This window comes from Mastigoproctus giganteus, chromosome 4 (genome assembly GCF_048544385.1).
Source record: "Mastigoproctus giganteus isolate SK-2022 chromosome 4, ASM4854438v1, whole genome shotgun sequence".
NCBI lineage: Eukaryota > Metazoa > Arthropoda > Arachnida > Uropygi > Thelyphonidae > Mastigoproctus > Mastigoproctus giganteus.
In genome coordinates, this window is record NC_143578.1 from 140,847,868 (window position 1) to 140,869,753 (window position 21,886).

The 21,886-nt window shown below is 38.0% G+C and overlaps 1 protein-coding gene across 1 annotated transcript in view; it reads left to right on the top strand.

Annotated features, from left to right (window-relative positions):
• Positions 1–21,886, top strand: part of LOC150087100 (uncharacterized) — a 449,565-nt gene that overhangs the window by 202,252 nt on the left and 225,427 nt on the right. Inside the window, exon 6 of the mRNA XM_090372375.1 lies at positions 20,272–20,417. Coding sequence (XP_090228501.1) covers positions 20,272–20,417 — 146 coding nt within the window. The remainder of the gene's footprint in view (positions 1–20,271; positions 20,418–21,886) is intronic.

A 21,886-nucleotide genomic window follows, 5' to 3' on the forward strand; every position in this document is an offset into this window, starting at 1 on the left:
AGTATCCAATCAAATTGGTCAGGCAAGACCTGCCCTTAACAAAACCATGCTGCGTCTGAGCTATAACTGAATTCTTGTCTAGATGATCCTGCAGTGCTTCTTTAACCAGTGCCTCCATTAATTTACCTGGAACAGAAGTTAAACTAACAGGTCTATAATTACTTGTGTCAGCCTTTGATCCTCCTTTGTGAATTGGGGTTACATTTGCACATCTCCAGTCTATGGGTACCACCCCTGAGTCCAAAGAAGCTCTCATAATTATGGCTAGGGGTTTGCTTACTTCCTTTGCTGCCTCCTTTAATAAAACTGGATAGATCCCATCCACCCCAGGTGCCTTTTTTATGTTTATCCTCAACAATCTCTCCTCCACTTTCCTCTCAGTTATTACAAAATCATCTAGCTCACTGCCAATGTTTACTTTACCTACATCATTCTCCTTCCTGAATAACTCCTCATTCGTGAATGTAGATGCAAAATACTCGTTTAGATTGTTAGCCACCTGAGCAGGATCCTCAACTGTTGAACCATCAATATCCAGTGGACCAATCTGATTCATCCCTTTCCTTCTTGAGTTTAAATAGGTAAAGAACTCTTTTCTGTTTTTCTTTGCATCCTTTGCCAAGGATTTTTCGTAGTCTGCCTTTGCCTGCCTAATCTCCTTTGTGACTTGGTTACAGACCAACTTATATCTATCATAGGCTTCCATGTCACCCATTAATTTGTATGTATCCCATGCATTTTTCTTCTCTGCCACATGTCTCATTAGTTCATCTGACAACCATTTAGGCCTAAACCTTGTACAATATTTCTTAGTTGGTATGTAAAGCCTAGTAGCCTCCAAGATTAGTTCCTTGAATGCTTCCCATTTTGAGTTTGCTGTTGGTAACATCATCAGTTGGTCCCACTGTATAGAATTTAAATACTGTCTCAGACCATCATAGTCGCCTTTACGAAAACAAAAACCCTTCCCTTTACCTCTGATGGTAGTTACCTCCTTGAGTAAATCCCACTTCAACACACTGTGATCACTGTCACCTAGTAGTTCATTTATCTGCAGATTCTTAATGCATGAAGAATCACTACTGATAATCAGATCAAGAGTATTGCTCCCTCTTGTTGCCTCACGAAAATGCTGATGTAGAAAACAATCTTCCAATAAATCCACAAAAGCCTTGCTAGTGTGCGAGTGACCAACCCACAAATTCCAGTCAATATCTGGGAAATTAAAATCCCCCATTATAAGACTCTCTGATTTACTGGCCCACTCTATTTCCCTGTACAATATCTTATTATACTCATCAGAGTCATTAGGCCTATAGCACACTCCTACTCTCAATTTTGATTTCCCTATGCTTATGTCACACCAAACTGACTCGACACTGCCCTGTCCATCGATGTCGACTGGCTTCACTTCCTCGGATTTTATGTGTTTCGTAACTAATAGCATAACCCCTCCTCCCTTCCTGGCCTGTCTATCCTTTCTATACACATTGTATTCCCCAAATTCCAGTTCCGCATTCCTTATATCTGTGTGACACCACGTCTCTGATATCCCAACAATATCTGCCTTTGATGTTTTGAGCAATACCTCAAATTCATCAATTTTATTTACCAAACTCCTAGCATTGGTGTACACGCAGCTATACATGCACCTGTTTCTATTCTTAGCTACCCTAACACAACTCATGTGTTTACTTGTACTGCAATTACTCCCAGTAGTCTCTGAAATATATTCTGCATCATGTTTTTCAGGCTTCTGCTCATTTCAATAGAAGCAGAGCAAGAATCACTTCCACCTCTGCCAGTGGCTACTGTTAATCTATTAGTCCTTGTATCCCCCCCAACTAGCAGTTTTCCGACCCACCTAACACTGCCTCGACAGCATCAGCAAAAATTCTTGCACCCTTTCTATTTAAGTGTATCCCTTCCCTGTAGAAGCAATCTCTCCTGTTAACAAGTACAGTCCAGGCTGAAAAAAATTCTACCCCTTGAGCCTTGCACAATCCCTCCAGGGCCGAATTGATCGACAAGGCTCTCATCATATACTCCCTCCTATCGTGTCTGGGCACAATTGCAGACACTTTCAAATTCAACCCTAATTCACGGCTTTTTTTCAACAGTGACCTGTACTTGCTAAGTAATTCCGCCGGTCTCCTACTCTTAATATCATTAGTGCCAATGTGTACAACTATATCACCTTTTGTGCCCTTAAAAGATGATATCCGCTCTACAACGTCATCAACCTTTGCCCCTGGCAGACATACCCTGGTCCTATTCCACCTATCCTTTTTTACAAAGCATGTTCCCCGTTTCCCTGACAATAGAGTCACCAAGAATGTGGGACCAGCACATTCTGCCTAGGGGGCTGCCTCTGTGTTGCCTGATGACCAAGTGCAAGCTCTGGCGTTGATGTGGGCAGCTGAGAGCTTGATGGGCCTCTCAATTTATTTCCTTCGAGGGCATCCACCCTGTCCTTCAAGCTCTCATAAAGGCCCATAACAACGCTGAGTTGTCGCCTGATTTCCTTGCACTCCTTACATCGTGCACACACAAAGACATCCCCCTTGGCAGTATCATGTTCCATACCTGACTGCTCCACAAACATCAAGCAAACAGTGCATTTTAAAAGACTGTAATTCAGAGGGCAACTGCCCCCCTCAGTTCTCCCCTGAACCACAGCACTCCCATTAGCTTGAGCCTTTTGCTTTGCTGCTCTGGTCTGAGTCATGATTCCGATTTAATTCAATAAAATTTCAAAACAAAATTAAATTCTTAAGTTATATCCCAAAACAGTTATAACGCTATATTTATTTCGGTATCTAGTGTTTTCTACGAGTTCCCTTTATACAACTTCCGTATCACGTGTACCACTATAGTTATGTATTAATTATTTGTTACGATTAAGTCGTTATATATATATATATATATATATAGAGTTAAAAGTACAATTTCATATCATTAATAAATACAGAAAACAACAATAGACCCAACACTGAACCCTGAGGAGCTCCACTAATAACATTAGTCCATAAAGAGCAGTGTCCATTGATTACCACTCTCTGTCTTATCCCATTCAACCATCCCTATATCCATAGCAGAAATTTGCCTCCAATGCCACACTGCTCCAATTTGTGCAGCAGTCTTTCACGTGCAATAGTATCAAAAGAATTTCTATGATCCAAATATATGATATCAAAATTATTCCCTGCATCCAGTTCCTTTGTGACCACATCATAGTATCCAATCAAATTAGTCAGACAAGACTTCCCCTTAACAAACAACAAACTCATGCTGTGTCCGAGCAATAACTGAAGACTTGTCTAGATGATCCTTGAATGTTTCTTTAACCAGTGCCTCCCTGGAACAGAAGTTAAACTAACAGGTCTGTAATTACCTGAATCTCCCTTTGTTCCTCCTTTGTGGATTGGGGTCACATTTGCACATCTCCAGATAATGGATACCTCCTCTAAGTCCAGGGAAGCTCTCAAAATTATGTCTAAGGGTTTGCTTACTTCCTTTGCTGTCTTCTTTAATATAACTGGATAGATTCCATCCACCCCAGGTGCCTTTCTTGTGTTTATCTTCAACAATTTCTCCTCCACTTTACTCTCAGTTATTACAAGATTATCTAGCTAACTGCCAGAATTGAATACACTTCTGGCATTCCTCTCCCTGAATAACTCCTCATGTGTAAATGTCGATGCAAAATATTCATTTAGTTTGTTAGCTACATGAGCAGGATAATCAACAGTTGAACCATCGATATCAAGTGTGCCAATCTGATTCATCCCTTCCTTCTAGAGTTTACATAAGTAAAGAACTCTTTGCTGTTTTTCTTTGCATCCTTTGCCAAAGATTTCTCGTAATCTGCCTTCGCCTGCCTAACCTCCTTTGTAACTTGATACAGAGCAGCTTATATCTATCATAGACTTCTGTGTCACACGTTAATTTATATATGTATCCCATGCATTTTTCTTCTCTGTCATATGTCTCATTAGTTCATCTGACATCCATTTAGGCCTAAATCTTGAACAATATTTCTTTGTTGGTATGAAAAGCCTAGTAGCTTCCAGGATTAATTATTTGAATGCTTCCCATTTTAAATTTGCTGTTGGTAACATCATCAGTTGGTTCCACCATATAGAATTAAAATACTGTCTCAGACCACTGTAGTCACCTTTACGAAAGCAAAAACCCTTCCCTTTACCCTGGATAGTAGTTACTTCTTTGAGTAAATCCCGCTTCAGCACACTGTGATCACTGCCACCTAGTAGTTCCTTTATCTGCAGATTCCTTATGCATGAAGAATCACTACTGATAATCAGATCAAGAGTATTACTCCCTCTAGTTGCCTCCTGAACATGCTGCTGTAGAAAACAGTCATCCAATAAATCCACAAAAGCCTTGCTAATGTGTGAGTGACCAACCCACAAATTCCAGTCAATATTTGGGAAATTAAAATCCCCCATTATAAGTCACTCTAATTTACTGGCCCATTCTATTTCTCTGCACAATTGCTCATTATACTCATCTGTTTCATTAGGCCTATAACACGCACCTACTCTCATTTTTCCTTTCCCAGTGCTTATATCACACTAAACAGACTCAACATTGTATTGTCCACCCACTTCAATTGGATGTACTTCCGTAGATGTTATGTGTTTCTTAACTAACAGCATAACCGCTCCTCCCTGTCTGTCCTTTCTGTACACATTGTAATCCCCAAATTCCAGTTCTGCTCTGCTTATGTCTGTGTGACACCATGTCTTTGATATCCCAACAATATTTGCCTTTGATGTCTTGACTAGCACTTCAAGCTCATCGAATTTATTAACTATACTCCTAGCATTGGTGTACATGCACCTGTTTCTACTCTTAGTTACCCTAACACAGCCGATGTATTTACTTGTTCCACTATGACTCCCAGCAGTCCTGGAAATTGCCATTGCCTTGCTTTCCAGGCTTCTGTTCAATTGCATTTCATCAGTAGTGCAAGAATCACTTTTACCTCTACTTATTAGTCCGTGTATTCCCCCAAGCTAGCAGTTTTCCGACCCACCTAACTCTGCCTCAGTAGCATCAGCAAATATTCTTGTACCCTTTCTATTTAACTGTATCCCATCCCTGTAAAAGCAGTCTCTCCTGTTAACAAGCACAGACCATGCTGAGAAAAATTCTACCCCTTGAGCCTTGTACAATCTCTCCAGGGCCGAATTGATTGACAAGGCTCTCATCATATGCTCCCTCCTATCATGCCTGGGCAGAATTGCAGACACTTTCAAATTCAACCCTAACTCACGGCTTTTTTTCAGCATTGTCTTGTACTTGTTAAGTAATTCTGCCGGTCTCTTACTCCTAATATCCTTAGTGCCAACATGTACAACAATATCACCCTTTGTGTCCTTAAAGGATGAAATCTGCCCTACAACGTCATCAACCTTTGCCCCTGGCAGACATACCCTGGTCCTGTTCCATCTATCCTTTTTGCATAATATGTTTCCCGTTACCCTGGCAATAACCAGGGTAACAACCTACAACAACTAGTTCCTTTGGGACCAGCACATTCTGCCTTGGGGTTTCCACTGTGTTGCGTGATGTTCAAGTGCAAGCTCTGGCAATGATGTGGTCGTTGTATTTATTTAGTTAAAAAGTACAATTCAATTGACAATGAAATTTAACGAGATTAATAAATTTGTCTGATTAATTGTTACTACTATACTTGCTATCTAGTTTTCCGTTAAACCTTACGCTAGCAAACGTTGTATCTTATAACAATGGCGGCAAGTTCCGAACAGTTAATCTACGGACACGAGGTATTATTTATTTACCAAATCATGCTATCTAAATTCAAAATAAACCACTGAGCTTGACTAGGTCTATAAGCTACTTATAGAAGATAATTTAATCTAACAATTAAGTCATGAAGTGGCTAAGTATAATTAAAAACCTTGCATTCGCGGGAGCTGCAAAACCTCAAACGGCACCATGGGTTCCTCCATCTCCATGTAGTATACATTGTGGGTGTGAAACAGAACACTGTCAGTGCCAAAGGTTTAAAAGTGTGTAGATTTTGTACATGTGTGCCTGGACAGTGGTTTTTTTCTTTTCATCGTAGATTTCTTTGTAGCAAGCAAGCATATCATTCATCCCTTTCTTAACTTTTAAGAATCGTTTGCTGTCAGGATCCATCTTCTCAAAAATCGCCATTACCGATGCAATTTCATAAAATGCCATTGCCATCTCTCTTGTGATGAAGTGTCCAGGATTCTCATTTGGTTCATCTTGAGCTTTGTTAGCATTTTTGTCTTTCGCTATTGCTGCCTACAAGTCAGTAAGTTCTTCATTAGATAATCCCCTCTCTTCTTCCTATGTTAACTCCTCCACATCTTTGGCATCAACCTCCAACTGAGGTAGCTCTGCAGCCTTTACAATTTTCTCTGTAATCTCTTCATATGATTCGTCTTTTTCAAATCCTTCGAAGCCTTTTACATGCCGTGGTCATATTTTCTTCCATGTGCTATTTAAACAACTTTTCGTAATTTCTGCCCAGGCCTTATTAATGTTTAAGATGGTTTTGTAGATATTGTAAGATTTCCAAAAGTCTCTTAACATAAAATTTTTCTCATTGTCTACTGCAGACAATGCCTGAGCAAATGTTGTGCATGAATAGTATGCTTTTAAATTCGAAATAACACCCTGATCCATAGATTGGATGAGTGACGTTATGTTTGGCGGTATAAATATGACATTCATGTTCAAATTGAAATCATCTAGATGCGTAGGATGTCCAAGAGCATTATCTAATAGAAGCAAAAATCTTGAAAGGAACATTGTTGCCTTTACAATATTTTTCAACCTTGGGAATGAATCAGCATTTAAACCAATCCTAAAAATGATATATTGTTATCCATGCTGTCTGGTCCGTGGCTTTATTGATGCCCTTAAATGCCTGAGGATTTCCAAATTGTACACAAGCAGTGGTTTTAATCTGTAATCTCTCGCTGATTTAGCCCCAAGCAAGGGCATGGCCCTATATTTTGACTCCTTGAAACTTAGCATTGTTTTTTTTTTTGTTGTTGCTGTTTTAGTTTTTTTTAGGAACCTTAGCAACTAGGGCCATATTGCTCCGGTGATATGCGGTGGGCATTCCCTGACCTTTCCGCATCCTCCGAATTTGGTGGTCATGGGCTTGAACCCCGGTCTAATCCAGAAGTGTGTACTACTCACTGCTGCTCCTGTCCACCTGACTACGGAGGTGTCCACTTGGTATTGTATTTTTCTCTTTAGCAATGTATGTTCTATCCAGATTTTTTTCCCAATACATAGTAGTCTCATCAATGTTAAAAATTTGCTGCATTGAATGAATAATTTTTTCCAACACATCACAAAATTTCTTTGCAGCTGCAGAATTGGCACTGGCGACTTTGCTACACACTTTAACGTTGTGGAAACCAGTGCGATGCTTGAACCTATTAAACCACCCATTGCTTGCCAAAAACTTGGGTTGGGGTTCACTGTACTTATCCTTAATATCTTTATAAATACTTGTTGCTTTTGCTTGAATGGTCATTAGACTCAGGGGCACTCACTTCTGAATCTGATTTTCCATCCATATTATTAACCTGAACACTATTTTGTGATCACTGTTTATCTTAAGTGCGTTGATCCTTTAATATGTTTGTTCTTTTATATGCGCACTGTCCCTTAAAATAGTATTCACTGTCGAAGTAGCGAGACCTAATTCCCTTGCAATAGATCACAAACTTTGTCCTGCTTCATACTTCTTAATCATTTTCATCTTCGTTTCTAAATGAATTTTGTTTCGTTTCCTGGCACTACCACCACTTGCACTTTTCATTGATCACTTTCCCTTCATCATTGTAATACTGTAAATAGGAATGAAAGGAAATTTCTGAAAATTTGTTTTTTTTATGATTGAAGATTTCAGTGAAGGGAAACTCATTTCATCGTAATAGCATAAAAAACCACACAATTGCAGTTATTGATATTATCGCAAATGCAATAAGATCGAGTTTACTACCCATTTATAATTAGATGTACTAACAGAAAAGCCCAATAAACTGGAAAGTGCAAATTGTTTTATTGTTGTGACCTCCAGAAATGCGCTTTAGAAAAATATCAGAAAGGCATTCAAAATTGATTCTTATAATGGGAACATATGATAACGATGAAAGGGTAGTGCAATTTCCATTATAAATATGACCTTTTAGAGAGATAAATAGCTTAGTAATACACCAAATTTTCAACTTTCAAGGACTTGGAATGAATTACAAAAAAAAAAAAAAAAAAAAAGCTTTATTGGGTTTACATTACGATATTTTCATGATACCTCCATTTATTCCTACTGGATGCAAAATACATTTCAACGATTTTTTTAAAATTTGCACCAGCCGGCAAAAACTTATATAAAATCTAATTTCCGTAAGTAGAGTATTACGTACCTCGGGGAGTTCCTGTACTAAGCTAATGCAGTAATACGTATTCCGCTATGTAGTTTTATGTTATACCTTGACTATCAAATTCGAGATATGCATTATCAAGTTACACTATACCGTAATGATCACAATGCTCAATTGTGACTTGGGAGAGATACCTTTGAAATGGAGAAGTACTGATGTTTTACCAGTATATAAAGGCCAAGTTTGTAACTACAGACCATTTAGTATGATTTCAGTGGTAGGGAAATTGTAGAGACAATGATAAAGAGTGCAATCCAGGGACATTTAGATAGACATGACATTCTTAAGGACACACAACATGGTTTTTGTTAAGGGAAAATCATGTTTAACTACCTCGGTAAGCTATTTTTACACAGTTAATGATGGGCTGGATGTAGGGATCAATTTTGTCATAGTTTATTTGAATTTTAGCACACAGTCCCTCATGAGAGGTTCTTGTATAAACTGGAACATGTTGATATTACTGGAAAAATTCTAAGATGGTTTTATGGGTAGCTGCAGGGTAGAATGCAGAAGGTTGTGATTAATGGATATTCTTTACATTGGTTAGAAATGACTTTTCCCCCTAAGATCTGTTCTTGGACCATTTTGTTTTTGATTTTCATAAACGACACCTGCAATGGAATAAAAGTCTTGATTCAAAATTTGCAGCTGATGTAAAGATTTGCAGAGTAGTTAATGATCAGAACCAAGCAGGACTCCTTCAGGATGACTTAAACAGACTTCAAAGATGATAGAGAAATGGCAGTTAGGTTTCAATACTGATAAATGGAAGGTCTTACACTTGGAGAATAGCAACACCCAAATGAATTATGCTCTTATTGGATTTGAATTAAAAGCAGTGGAGGAGAAATGGGGACCCTATCTGAAAAAAGATATAAAGCTTCTCTAAAGGGTCCAAATATGAGCAACTCGAATGGTGAGATCGGCAGAAGGATGACTGTATGAGGAAAGACTCCAATTATGTGGGCTCCAGAGCTTGGTAGCCAGACACCTCGGAGGTGACCTGATTGAGGTGTCTAAGGCTCTGAGAGGGATTAGTAAAATGAATGAAGTTATAATTCTGAATGTTATAAGGTATTCCAGAAGTAGAGGCCATAAATTCAAATTACAGTGGATGAAGTTTAGATTAGATTGTAAGTATTTTCTTTTAGCCATGGTGTCATTGATTGTTGCCCTCCCAGTTAGTTGTGGTTGACAGTTTGAATAAATTTGAAGGTCAACTGGTTAGTTACCTATATGAGGATGAAGGCATATAATTTGTATTTTGTTATCTAGTTGTTTTTGTTTTTTTTTTCTTTCTGGGTGGTGCAGCAAAAGCCTGTGATTTCCTGCATTATATGATAGCTGACAGACTCAGATAGCTGAAAACCTGAATGAGTATTTTGCATCTACATTCACACATGAGGAATTCTATAAGGAAGGGGAGGACATGCATTTGCTAACCTCTAACAGGGAGCTAAATGATTTTGTAATAATGGAGAACAAAGTGGAGAAGAAATTGCTGAAGTTAAACATAAAGAAGGACTTGGGGGGGGGGAATGGAATCTATCCAGTTATATTGAAAGCGGCAGCAAGGGAGGTAAGCAAGCCCTTAGCCTTAATTATGAGAGCATCCTTAGATTCAGGGGAGGTCCCCACAGATTGACAATGTGCAAATGTATCCCCAATTCACAAAGAGGGTTCAAAGGGTGACACAATTATAGACATGGTAGTTTAACTTCTGTTCTGGGGAAAATAATGGAGTCGCTGGTTAATGAAGCATTGCAGGATCATCTACACTAGACTGCAGTAATAGTTCAGACCAAGACTTACAATACCTGTCAAAATCTTGATACCGGTATTTCAGTATTTTTAATTTATTGAGAAAAACGTTTGTTTTTGGAATACCGGTATCCCAGTATTCCAAAAACAAACGTTTTTCTCAATAAATTTTGATAACAGTTAGGTGCAATAAAGTAAGGAAAAAACAAGTACTGTAATTACTTGAATTCAAGTTTTAAATAAACATTTATTGCAATAATAAATATTCTGGAAAAAATCATTAAAAGTACAGTTATTCTAAAAACAAAAAAAATACATATTGTTACTAAAAATTTTAGTTATGTTTAAGCATCCACACTACCTGTCCGAATAAAGTGAGCTTTAAGAAACATAAGCAATCAATAGTATGATCATTTAAAATGGATCTGATAAACATATTTGATTAGTGGCAGAAAATGCCCTTTCAGATTCTATTTTGGTACTATTGTACTGAGATAATCGTAGAAAATCTTCTAGGCGTTGAACTTTTTTAGCAAAAATAGTCAAAAGTATTTCATTAATTTCTGACTAAAGTTCATCTTTTAAAATCTCGTTGGAGTCAGGCAAGAGGCAATTTCATATTTTGGAAAGAATTTGCGAAACACTGATGATCTGTTATGTGGTTAAATTTTAAACTATTTTTTTAAAATTAGTACTGAAAAACCAGTATTTTTGTATCAATACCGGTATTTGAATACCGGAAAACATGACCAGGATCCCGCTATTCAGGATCGTGGGATCTCGGTATTGTAAGCCCTTGTTCAGACAGAGCATGGGTATGTAAAAGGGAGGTCTTGTCTGGCCAATTTGATTGGATACTACGATGTGGTCACAAAGGAACTGGATGCAAAGAGTAATTTTGATATCATATACTTGGATTTCAGGAAAGCTATTGATACTATTGCACATGGAAGACTGCTATACAAATCAGAGTGGCATGGTTGTTGTCGTTTGTTATTTTTTTTTCATTTTTAGGAGCATTAGCATCTAAGGCCATATTGCTCTGGTAATATGCGGTGGTCATTCCCTGACCTTTCCGCATCCTCCGTATTTGGTTGTCATATGGGCTCGAACCCCGTCTAATCAAGAAGCATGTGCTACGCACTGCTGCTTCTGCCCATCTGGCTACGGAGGCGCTGGAGTGGTATGGCATTAAGGGCCATACCACTCCAGCGCCTGGTGTGGTATGGCCCTTAATGCCATACCACACCCGCCTCTGTAGCCAGGTGGGAAGGAGCAGCAGTGCGTAGCACACTCTTCTTGATTAGACCAGGGTTCGAGCCTGTCACCACCAAATACGGAGGATGCGGAAAGGTCAGGGAATGACCACCGCATATCCCGGAGCAATATGGCCTTAGTTGCTAATGCTCCTAAAAAAAAAAAAAAACCCAAAAAAAAACCCATACCACACCAGGCGCCAAGTTGCTACAATAGATAAAGGGATGGTTGAGTGGGAGATGACAGAGAGTGGTAATAAAAGGACATTGCTCTTCATGTACTAATGTTTTTAGTGGAGTCACCCAGGGTTCAGTGCTGGGTCCTTTGTTGTTTTGTGTATTTACCAATGTTATCGATGAAGGTATATCGAGCTTAATATCAAAGTTTGCAGATGATACAAAGGTTGGCAGAATTTTTTTTATTTTTTAATGACAGTACGCTATTGCAACAGGATCTAGAAAAGTTAGGCAGATGGACTGAGAAGTGGCAGCTGAAGTTTAACATTGAAAAATGCAAAGTATGGCATATGGGTAGCAGTAACCCAAGAGAAATGTACCAACTGTGTAGTACTACACTCAGGTAAGTGGAGAATTAAAAATACCTGGGGTAATTGTGCAGTTAGATATGTTCTCTAAGCAGTGCAGACAGTCTTGTCAATAATGTATAGAAATTTTGCTAGCAGAGACAAGGAGGTGATTATCCCTTTGTATTAGGTAATGGTCAGGCCACACCTCCTTGAGTACTGCATACAGACCTGGAGGCTTTCTTTTAGAAAGGATGTAGAGTTGCTAGAACGAGTACAAAGAATGCCAACAAGATTGATGAGAGGAACAAAGAGGTGCTCTTACCAAGAAAGGCTTAAGTGCTGCAAGTTTAGCATGTGGAGACTAGGCACTTGCGAGGTGATCTGATTGAGGTGTATAAGGCCTTGAATAGTATGAGCAGGCTCAATGCTGATGGGATTCTTTCACTTGCTCAGATTACAAACCTGAGATGGCATAGATTCAAATTGAAGAAAGACAGTTATAGTATAAATGTACAGAGGTTTTCCTTTACCCAGGGGGTGGTTTATTGTTGGAACAGACTTGCATCTGTTGTTGTGTAAGTTGATAGCTTAAGTAAATTTAAGGCTGAATTATAATGTGTGTTGGTGGGTGACATGGGAAAGTTTTTTTTTTATTATTATTTTGGCTGATGCTGCATTAGCTTGCTTTTTTGCATCATATGCCTCAGCTAATGCTAAATACTATTAATATTACTATTACTATTTAGTATAATGGAGATTCCGAGATGGATTAATAATGAATTAGCCAGTATAACAAACCAGAAAAGATCAGTATTTTTAACAAAGCAGAAAAGATCAGTGTTTTTATTTTAAAACATGATGTGAATTGATATTTAACAATACCGCAAAAGGATACTGGCACAAGGATATTATGGGAGATATAGAAATAGCTGGCTAAGAGAGCAAAGAATGGGACCAAGGGGTTTTTCTCATACATGAAAACAAAGCAGATCAAAAGAGCAAATCAGATTGGACTTGCATAATGATTGCAAGAAAGTTATAGATAATCCTCCCGATGTTGCAGATGAAATGAACAGGTACTTTTCTTTGATATTTACAGAAATATGAAATGGGTATATAGCATATATGTATGCAAATGAGTATACTGGGTATATGAAATATATATCCAGTAATTTTGAGGGAGATTGCAAGAGAGTGTATTGAGCCTTTGACATTAATTATGAAGTATCACTAGACTCAAGAGTCATTCCCTTGGATTGGATTAGTGTCAGTGTATTGCTATTGCTACTGACAAGTCAGTCTGATCTCAGTGGTTGGTTGGTTGTTTGGGGATTTTATGGCACATCAGCATCTGAGGCTTGAGTGCATCAACTGAACTTCATTACTAGGAAAAATCATGGAGGCAATGATAATGAGTACATCAGGATTGTTTAGATAGAAATGGAATTCTAAAGAACCACATCATGGTTTTGTAAAGGAAAAATCATGTTTAACCAACCTGGTTAGCAATTTTGACAAGTTCCTCATCAGGTAGAGGTAGAAAATAATTTTGCCACTGTTTAGATTTCAGCAAAGCATTTGACTCAGTCCAGCATGTGACATTCAAAATTGAGAGTAGGAGTGTGCTATAGGCCTAATGACTCTGATGAGTATAATAAGAAACTGTACAGGGAAATAGAGTGGGCCAGTAAATCAGAGTGTCTTATAATGGGAGATTTTAATTTCCCAGATATTGACTGGAATTTGGGGGCTGGTTACTCACACACTAGCAGGGCTTTTGTGGATTTATTGGATGATTGTTTTCTACATCAGCATGTTCGGGAGGCAACTAGAGGGAGTAATACTCTTGATTTGATTATCAGCAGTGATTCTTCATGCATTAAGAATCTGCAGATAAATGAACCACTAGGTGGCAGTGATCACAGTGTGCTGAAGTGGGATTTACTCAAAGAGGTAACTACCATTAGGGGTAAAGGGAAGGGTTATTGCTTCCGTAAAGGTGACTACGATGGACTGAGACAGTATTTAAATTCTATACAGTGGGACCAACTGATGATGTTACCAACAGCAAATTCAAAATGGGAAGCATTCAAAGAACTTATCTTGGAAGCTACTAGGCTTTACATACCAACTAAGAAATATTGTTCAAGGATTAGGCCAAAATGGATGTCAGATGAACTAATGAGGCATATGGCAGAGAAGAAAAATGCATGGGATACATACAAATTAACACATGACACAGAAGCCTATGATAGATACAAGTTGATATGCAACCAAGTTACAAAGGAGATTAGGCAGGCGAAGGCAGATTACGAGAAATCCTTGGCAAGGGATGCAAAGAAAAACAGCAAAGAGTTCTTTACTTATGTAAACTCTAGAAGGAAGGGGATGAATCAGATTGGTCCACTTGATATTGATGGGTCAAGTGTTGATGATCCTGCTCAGGTAGCTAACAAACTAAATGAATATTTTGCATCGACATTCACACATGAGGAGTTATTCAGCGAGGGGAATGCCAGAGGTGTATTCAACTCTAGCAGTAAGCTACAGAATCTTGAAATAACTGGGAGTAAAGTGGAGGAGAAACTGTTGAAGATAAACACAAGAAAGGCACCCGGGGTGGATGGGATCTATCCAGTTATATTAAAGGAGGCAGCAAAGGAAGTAAGCAAACCCTTAGCCATAATTATGAGAGCTTCCTTGGACTCAGGGGAGGTACCCATAGACTGGAAATGTGCAAATGTGACCCCAATTCACAAAGGAGGATCAAAGGCTGACACAAGTAATTATAGACCTGTGAGCTTAACTTCTGTTCCAGGAAAATTAATGGAGGCACTGGTTAAAGAAGCACTGCAGGATCATTTAGACAAGACTTCAGTTATAGCTCAGACACAGCATGGTTTTGTTAAGGGGAAGTCTTGCCTGACCAACTTGATTAGATACTATGATGCAGTCACAAAAGAACTGGATGCAGGGAATAACTTTGATATTATATACTTGGATCTTAGAAAGGCTTTTGATACTGTTGCACATGGAAGACTGCTACACAAATTGGAGCAGTGTGACATTGGAGGCAAATTGCTGCTATGGATAAAGGGGTGGTTGAGGGGGAGAAGACAGAGAGTGGTAATCAATGGACACTGCTCATCGTGGACTGATGTTATTAGTGGAGTCCCTCAGGGCTCAGTGTTGGGTCCATTATTGTTTTCTGTATTTATAAATGATATTGATGATGGTATATCGGGCTTAATGTCCAAGTTTGCAGACGATACAAAGGTTGGCAGGGTTGTCAAGGACACTACTGACACTATGCTGCTGCAACAGGATCTGGAAAGGTTGAGCAGATGGGCTGAGAGGTGGCAAATGAAGTTTAACATTGACAAATGTAAAGTACTACACATGGGAAACAGCAACCCCAGAGCAACGTATCAACTCTGTGGTACTACACTGACAGTGGTAGAGAATGAAAGGGACTTGGGGGTGGTTGTGCAGGCAGATATGAAGTTCTCTGAACAGTGCAGACGGGCTGCAAGAATAGCTCATGGAGTATTGTCAATGATATACAGGAATTTTTCCAGCAGGGATAAGGAGGTGATTATTCCATTGTATAAGGCGATGGTCAGGCCACACCTAGAGTACTGTATACAGGTCTGGAGGCCTCATTTCAAGAAGGATGTAGAGCTGCTGGAACGAGTACAGAGAAGGGCAACAAGATTAGTGAATGGAACAAAGGGGTGCTCTTACGAAGAAAGGCTTAAGTTTTGCAAATTACAGTGTCTGGAGACTAGGCACCAGCGAGGTGATCTGATAGAGGTGAATAAAGCCTTGAATGGTTTAAGCATGCTCAATGCTGATGGGATTCTTCCTCTAGCTCAGAAAAATCACCTGAGAGGGCATAAATTCAAATTGAGGAAAGACAGATGTAGGATAGACGTGCGGAAATTTGCCTTTAGCCAGCGGGTGGTTGGTTGGTGGAACAGACTTCCATCCCTTGTGGTGGAGGTTGATAGCCTAAATAAGTTTAAGGCTCAGCTGGACAGGTATTTTGAATGAACAGAGGGGTGAAGTGGAAGTGGGTTTTTTTTTTTTTTTTTTTTTTTTTTTGGCTGATGCTGCATAAGCTTGCTTTCTTGCATCAAATGCCTCTACTAATGCTAATTACCAGATTAATTAGAACATTTTGGAATCACTGATAAGATTCTAGGATCACAGGTGGTTGCAAGAGCCAGAGTGTTATGAGTAATGGATATTCTTCAGATTGCTGTAATGTCAGAAGTGAGGTCTGAGAAAAATGACCCAATGGTATGGTGCATCCACATTAACACATGAGGAATTCTTCATGGAAAGGGGGGGAGGGGTGTCAAAGGGTTATCAAACTGTTGTGAGAAGCTTAATGATTTTGTGATAACTGAAATAATAACGGAAGAGAAATTGTTGAAGCTAGACATAATAAAGGTGCTTGCAGTGGATGGAATCTATCCAGGGAGGTAGCAAACCCTTTGCCATAATTATTAGAGCATCCTTGCCTTGGATTCAGAACAGGTCCCTATGGAATGGAGAGGTGCAAATGATTCAGAAAGGGAGATCAAAAGGGACATGACAAATTACAGACCTGTTGGGCTTAGCTTCTGTTTCTGGGAAAACAATGAAGTCACTGGTTAAGGAAGTAATGATGGACCATCTGGACAGGAATGCAATTATAATTCAGTCAGAGCACGGATTTGTTAAGGGGCAGTCTTGTGTGACCAATCTGCTAGAATACTATGATGCAATAACCAAGGAACTGGATGCAAACAATAATTTTGATATCACATACTTGGATTTCAGGAAGACTGAAATCTGTTGATACTGTTGCACATCAAAGGCTGCTGTGCAAGCTGAGCATTGTGGCATTAAGGGCAAGTTACTGTTATGGATAAAGGGATATGCATTTCCCTTCGTAAACTAATGTTATTAGTGGAGTATCCCAGGGTTCAATCCTGGATGCATTGTTTTTAATATTTATTTATGATACTGACGAACATAGATCAGACTTAGTGTCTAAGTTTGTAGATGGTATAAAAGTTGGCAAGGTAAGTTAATAACAGTAATCAAGGTGAGCTATTACAATGAGTTCTAAGAAAATTAGGTCAATGGGCTGAGAAATGGCAATTGATGTTTAATATTGATAAATGTACTGTATATGCAGCAATCCCAGATTACCAAATGTGTGGTACTATAAGAAAAGTAGTGGAAAATGAAAAAGACCTGGGGGTAATTGTGTAGTCAGATATGAAGTTCTATTAGCAATCAGACAAGCTGACAGGACAACTCAAGGGATAAGGAAGCAAGTATTTCTTTGTACAAGACCATGTTTAGGTTATGTCTTGACTGTATACAGGTCTAGAGGCCTCACTTCAGGAAGGATGTAGATCTGTTGGAACAGATGCGCAGAAGGTCAACCAGATTGGGGAAGTGAAGTGAAGAAAAGGGTGCTCTTACCAAGAAAGGCTTCAATTCTGCAAACTATACACATAATATGTCGGCTATGGAACTTGGCAACCAGGCACCTCAGAGGTGATCTGATTGAGGTTTATAAGGTTTTGTTGTTTTGTTTGTTATTTGGTTTTTAGGAGTATTAGCAACTAAGGCCATACTGCTCCGGGAATATGTGGTGGTCATTCCCTGACCTTTCGCCATATAGTCTATTGCTATACTTTTTACATGGGTTGCTGAACATTTTTCGATATACTAAGTCCGACTTGCATAGCTTCGGACTTCCATTACGTTATTTATATATTTTTTTTTATATGACTGAAGATTTCAGTGAAGGGGACACACATTTCACTATAATAACGTAAAAACCCACAGAATTCCAGCTATCGGTTGAGATCGAGTTTACTACCCATTTATAATAGATTGTACTAACAGAAAAGCTCAATAACCCGGAAAGTGCAAATTGTTTTTATTGTTTTATGGCAGTGACCTCCAGAAATGTGCTTTAGTAAAATGTGAGCTCGCATGGAGTGATAATAGTGAGTTTTCACCTTAACTCTGTGAAGTTCTTTTCAAAAAGTTTAATTTTACTGTAATCATGGTGCTGACTAAGAGAATAAGTGACAGCAGTACTAGTAAATCTATCAAGAAAAGGAAAGCAATTGAGTTGGATCAGAAAATTTAAATAATAAGGATGTATGAAAATGGTCGCACATTAACTAGCATCGTGCAGAATTCAGATTTATTAGTGGCAATGGTGAACACAATAAAGGAGAAAGACTGAAAAGCGATCAGCACCAGTGAAGTCATCTATAATTAGGGTTGCCAACCCATTATAGAACGTGTGGTGGCCTTGGGATGGGGGGGAGGGTAGTTGGTTGAAACGAAAGACAAGATTCTTTCTTCACAAGATTCTTTCTTCCTTAATGACACAAAAGAAAGTACATTAAAATTTAACTGTAATTGTAACAAGAAAATAAATTCTAAACCAATACTAGTTTTATTTTATTTTTTGTCATACCAGTCATACTTCTCTGAGCATTTCACATTTTTGAGGAGGGCTTTCTCATTTTTAACAAACTTGAAAAATTCTGCACAGCTTAAGTTAAAATTACAAAAATCTGAAGAATAGCTTCAACAGTATCAGGAGACAGTCGGTTTCTCACGTCCATCCACTGCACCTTCATCAAAGAAAATATTCTTTCTACAGAGCCATTTTGGTCTGGAATGACAAAAATGTACTCACATAATTTTATTAGCCCCGACTTCTGTTCGTTATGTTTTGTTTCCTTAAAAAACTTGAGCCACCTCTGTTGCATATCCATTTCATTCCATTCTTTATAATCTGACAGTTTATTTTCCTCTATGTAATCTCTGAGATAAATAAACTGATCAAAATACATGTTCGAATTTCCCATATCTATGTTTTCTTCTTGGAGATAAAGAAGAGACTTTTTGACAGATTCCCAATTCGTAATATTGTTTAGACAAACCCACTCAAAGATGGAGAACGTTTGAAAAGACACCACCCATTTCTGCGTGTAATCATAGGCTGAATCATAAAAACTATTTGCCTCCTTCAAAAAAATTTCAATTGCTTTTGCAACATCGTCACAACTGTCTTGTTTTTTCAATTTATTTAGGGTTTCTTTAGTTTGAAAACCAAGAAATTTTGAATTTTTACACTCAATAATGAATTTGAGAAACCCTTCAATCACTGTGATATTGGATTTCTCAATTTTTTTTTTATTTCCTTTTCAAAAGTGTATAATTGAGAATGTATGAACAAAAAGTATACCTCTGCCAGAGGATGTGAAAAAAATTCAGTTATTTTTTTGAAGCGGTTTACTCTCAGCTGCAAAAAACTCTTTCAGAGGCTCCCAAATCTTGAATATTCATTCAACAGCAAACATTAATGATATCCCCTATTTCATGAATATGATAGCAATTTTGTGTCAAATTAAACTGTCACAAGGGAAGATCCCACCGCCGCAATGCTGCTAATTAGAAGTTAGGCTAGTTAGCGAACTTAGCTGAAATTCCTTTATTAGGCTCATTCGCATGTCCCCAGTCACATGAATGAGTGTTCACGTGTTCAATTACTTTTATGAAAATTGTCTTACATTTGATCACCTTTTTAATAAATACGAGACAATTTGCATGGCATAAGGGAGTACGGGACACAAGACTTCACTACAGTGACATTCCCGTATATACGGGACGTTTGGCAAACCTAACTCTAATAACCAAGGCTACGAAATACATATCACTTTTTACAGTACAATAATATGCATTTTTTCTAACTTTTATGTTTTCTTTTCCTATGTGCCACTTCGGCTACTTCACTGCTGTCCCTAGATAAAGTTTTTAATTGAACTAATTAAAAATATATAACTATTTTTCTAAGGCGCATGATGATGCTAAGCACTTTATATACATAACTGTTTTTCTTCATTCTTCTGAGGATATTATGTGGTTTTTGTAATTTTGGCATATCAGGGATATAGTAGAAAAATCTGTTTATTCATTTCTGAGTTACGTAAAACTCTACTTATGTAAGAAGTCCTGGAATGTATCCCAGAAAATTGAAAGTCTACTGTATTAAAATGAATTATTTGTTTAAATTAAAATCAGATTAAAATAATTGAAATAAAACATTTGTGATGTAGCAACTGAAACTATGCACTACAAAAATTTTAGTCCTATACAAACTTCATTTAAAAATAGAAATTGTGTTGCAGTACAAGTTATATTATTGTTACCCAACAGCGATGTTGATACCACTGGTACCAAATCAGCAGCAGTCAGTTCTCCAAATGTTACAATGCGAATTACTGATCGCTCTGGTAATGATGTACTTACTGCCCAAGTTGGTGATCCTCTTGCACTCCAGTTTGAAATACTTGACAAGCATAGTAAGTGTATGATATCATTATCATCTTGCTTTATTAATGCATTTATTATGAGATGTTATAAATTAAATATGATTTTTGTGATTGTTTAGTTTATTTCTCCTGAATGTGTAAATCAATCTTTATTCTTCCTTCAAGATATTTACATTACCTTTCAGACTTTAATCACTAAGAGAGCAATCACTTTAATTAATAAATCTTATTGTCTGAAGAGACAGAGATAGCATCTTCAATTCAATATACCCGTAAACAAAATTAATGCCAGAGGTTTATAGAGGAAATTATAGTCCACTGCATTAGGGATGAATAAGCACACACACACACACACACACACACACACACACACACACACACACACACACACACACACACACACACACACACACACACACACACACCAAGGCAGGGTATTTATGTAGGGTGGGGCAAAATTAAGATGTTCATAAAAGTTTATCCACAGAATATAACAGAGATACAAATAAATAAGTTGGTGATTACGTATAACCAATTGCATCTAAACAATTTTAATAAATTTTCTGTTCTATATTTTTATTGAATATTGGTGCAGTTTTACTTATCGACTTGCAGTCATTTTCTGTACTGCAGAGGAGATATGTACAAATAAAGCTGATTAGAATTTTGTCACAGATTTCTATGGGAGAGTTAGTCCACACTAACAGCTTTCATTTTAAGGCTCCTTATTCTGTAATGGAGAAATGAAGGGGGAATCCAACTTTTTAGTTGAGAATTTTTTTTTTTTTTTTATAGGCCTTATCTTTAGCACACTTTACATAATCAGTGTCAAAGTCCTGATTTCTTTAAAGGGGTTGGTATGGCAAAAATCTGTTTGTCTGGTGCAGCTTAGTTCTCATTGCAGAGAGTGATGAGTCAACCCTGAGAGGGGCAGGTGGAATCCACCAACCACACTGGTCCCAGATATTTGGAGCTGAGACAAGCTCAGCTAGCATTTTAACTACAGTAATCATTGTAGTGTTTTCCATTTTTTCTGGAAGCCTGTGGAAACCATTTCAAGGATTGCTGCTGTGCTAAAATACAGCCACTCCCTGACTTACGTAAGGGTTGCGTTCCGCTGCACTCTACATAAGTCAGAATTTTACGAAGTTGGAACTTCCCTAAATGTTTAGGAGTCTGCTGACGAGGCCACTAGAGACGGTCGCGTTCAAAGCCGCTAAGTGGATTTTTCTTATTTATTGATTTGAAATTATTGTTTTTCTAAAACTTTTGATTTAAATTTAGTAGTATAACATTATTTTGTGATTTTCTGATTAATTTGGTGTATTTATTCTTTACTCGGCCTTGTAATTGCATAAAAGTATCGGTAAAGGTTTCCACGTGTTTCAACTCCGGTACCGTTCGTAAAATTTTCCCGCCTTTGTGATACGATAGTTATATACCGTACTAGATAGCGTTAGTTGAACTTCGTTAGCAGTTAAATTGTATGTTTAAATAAA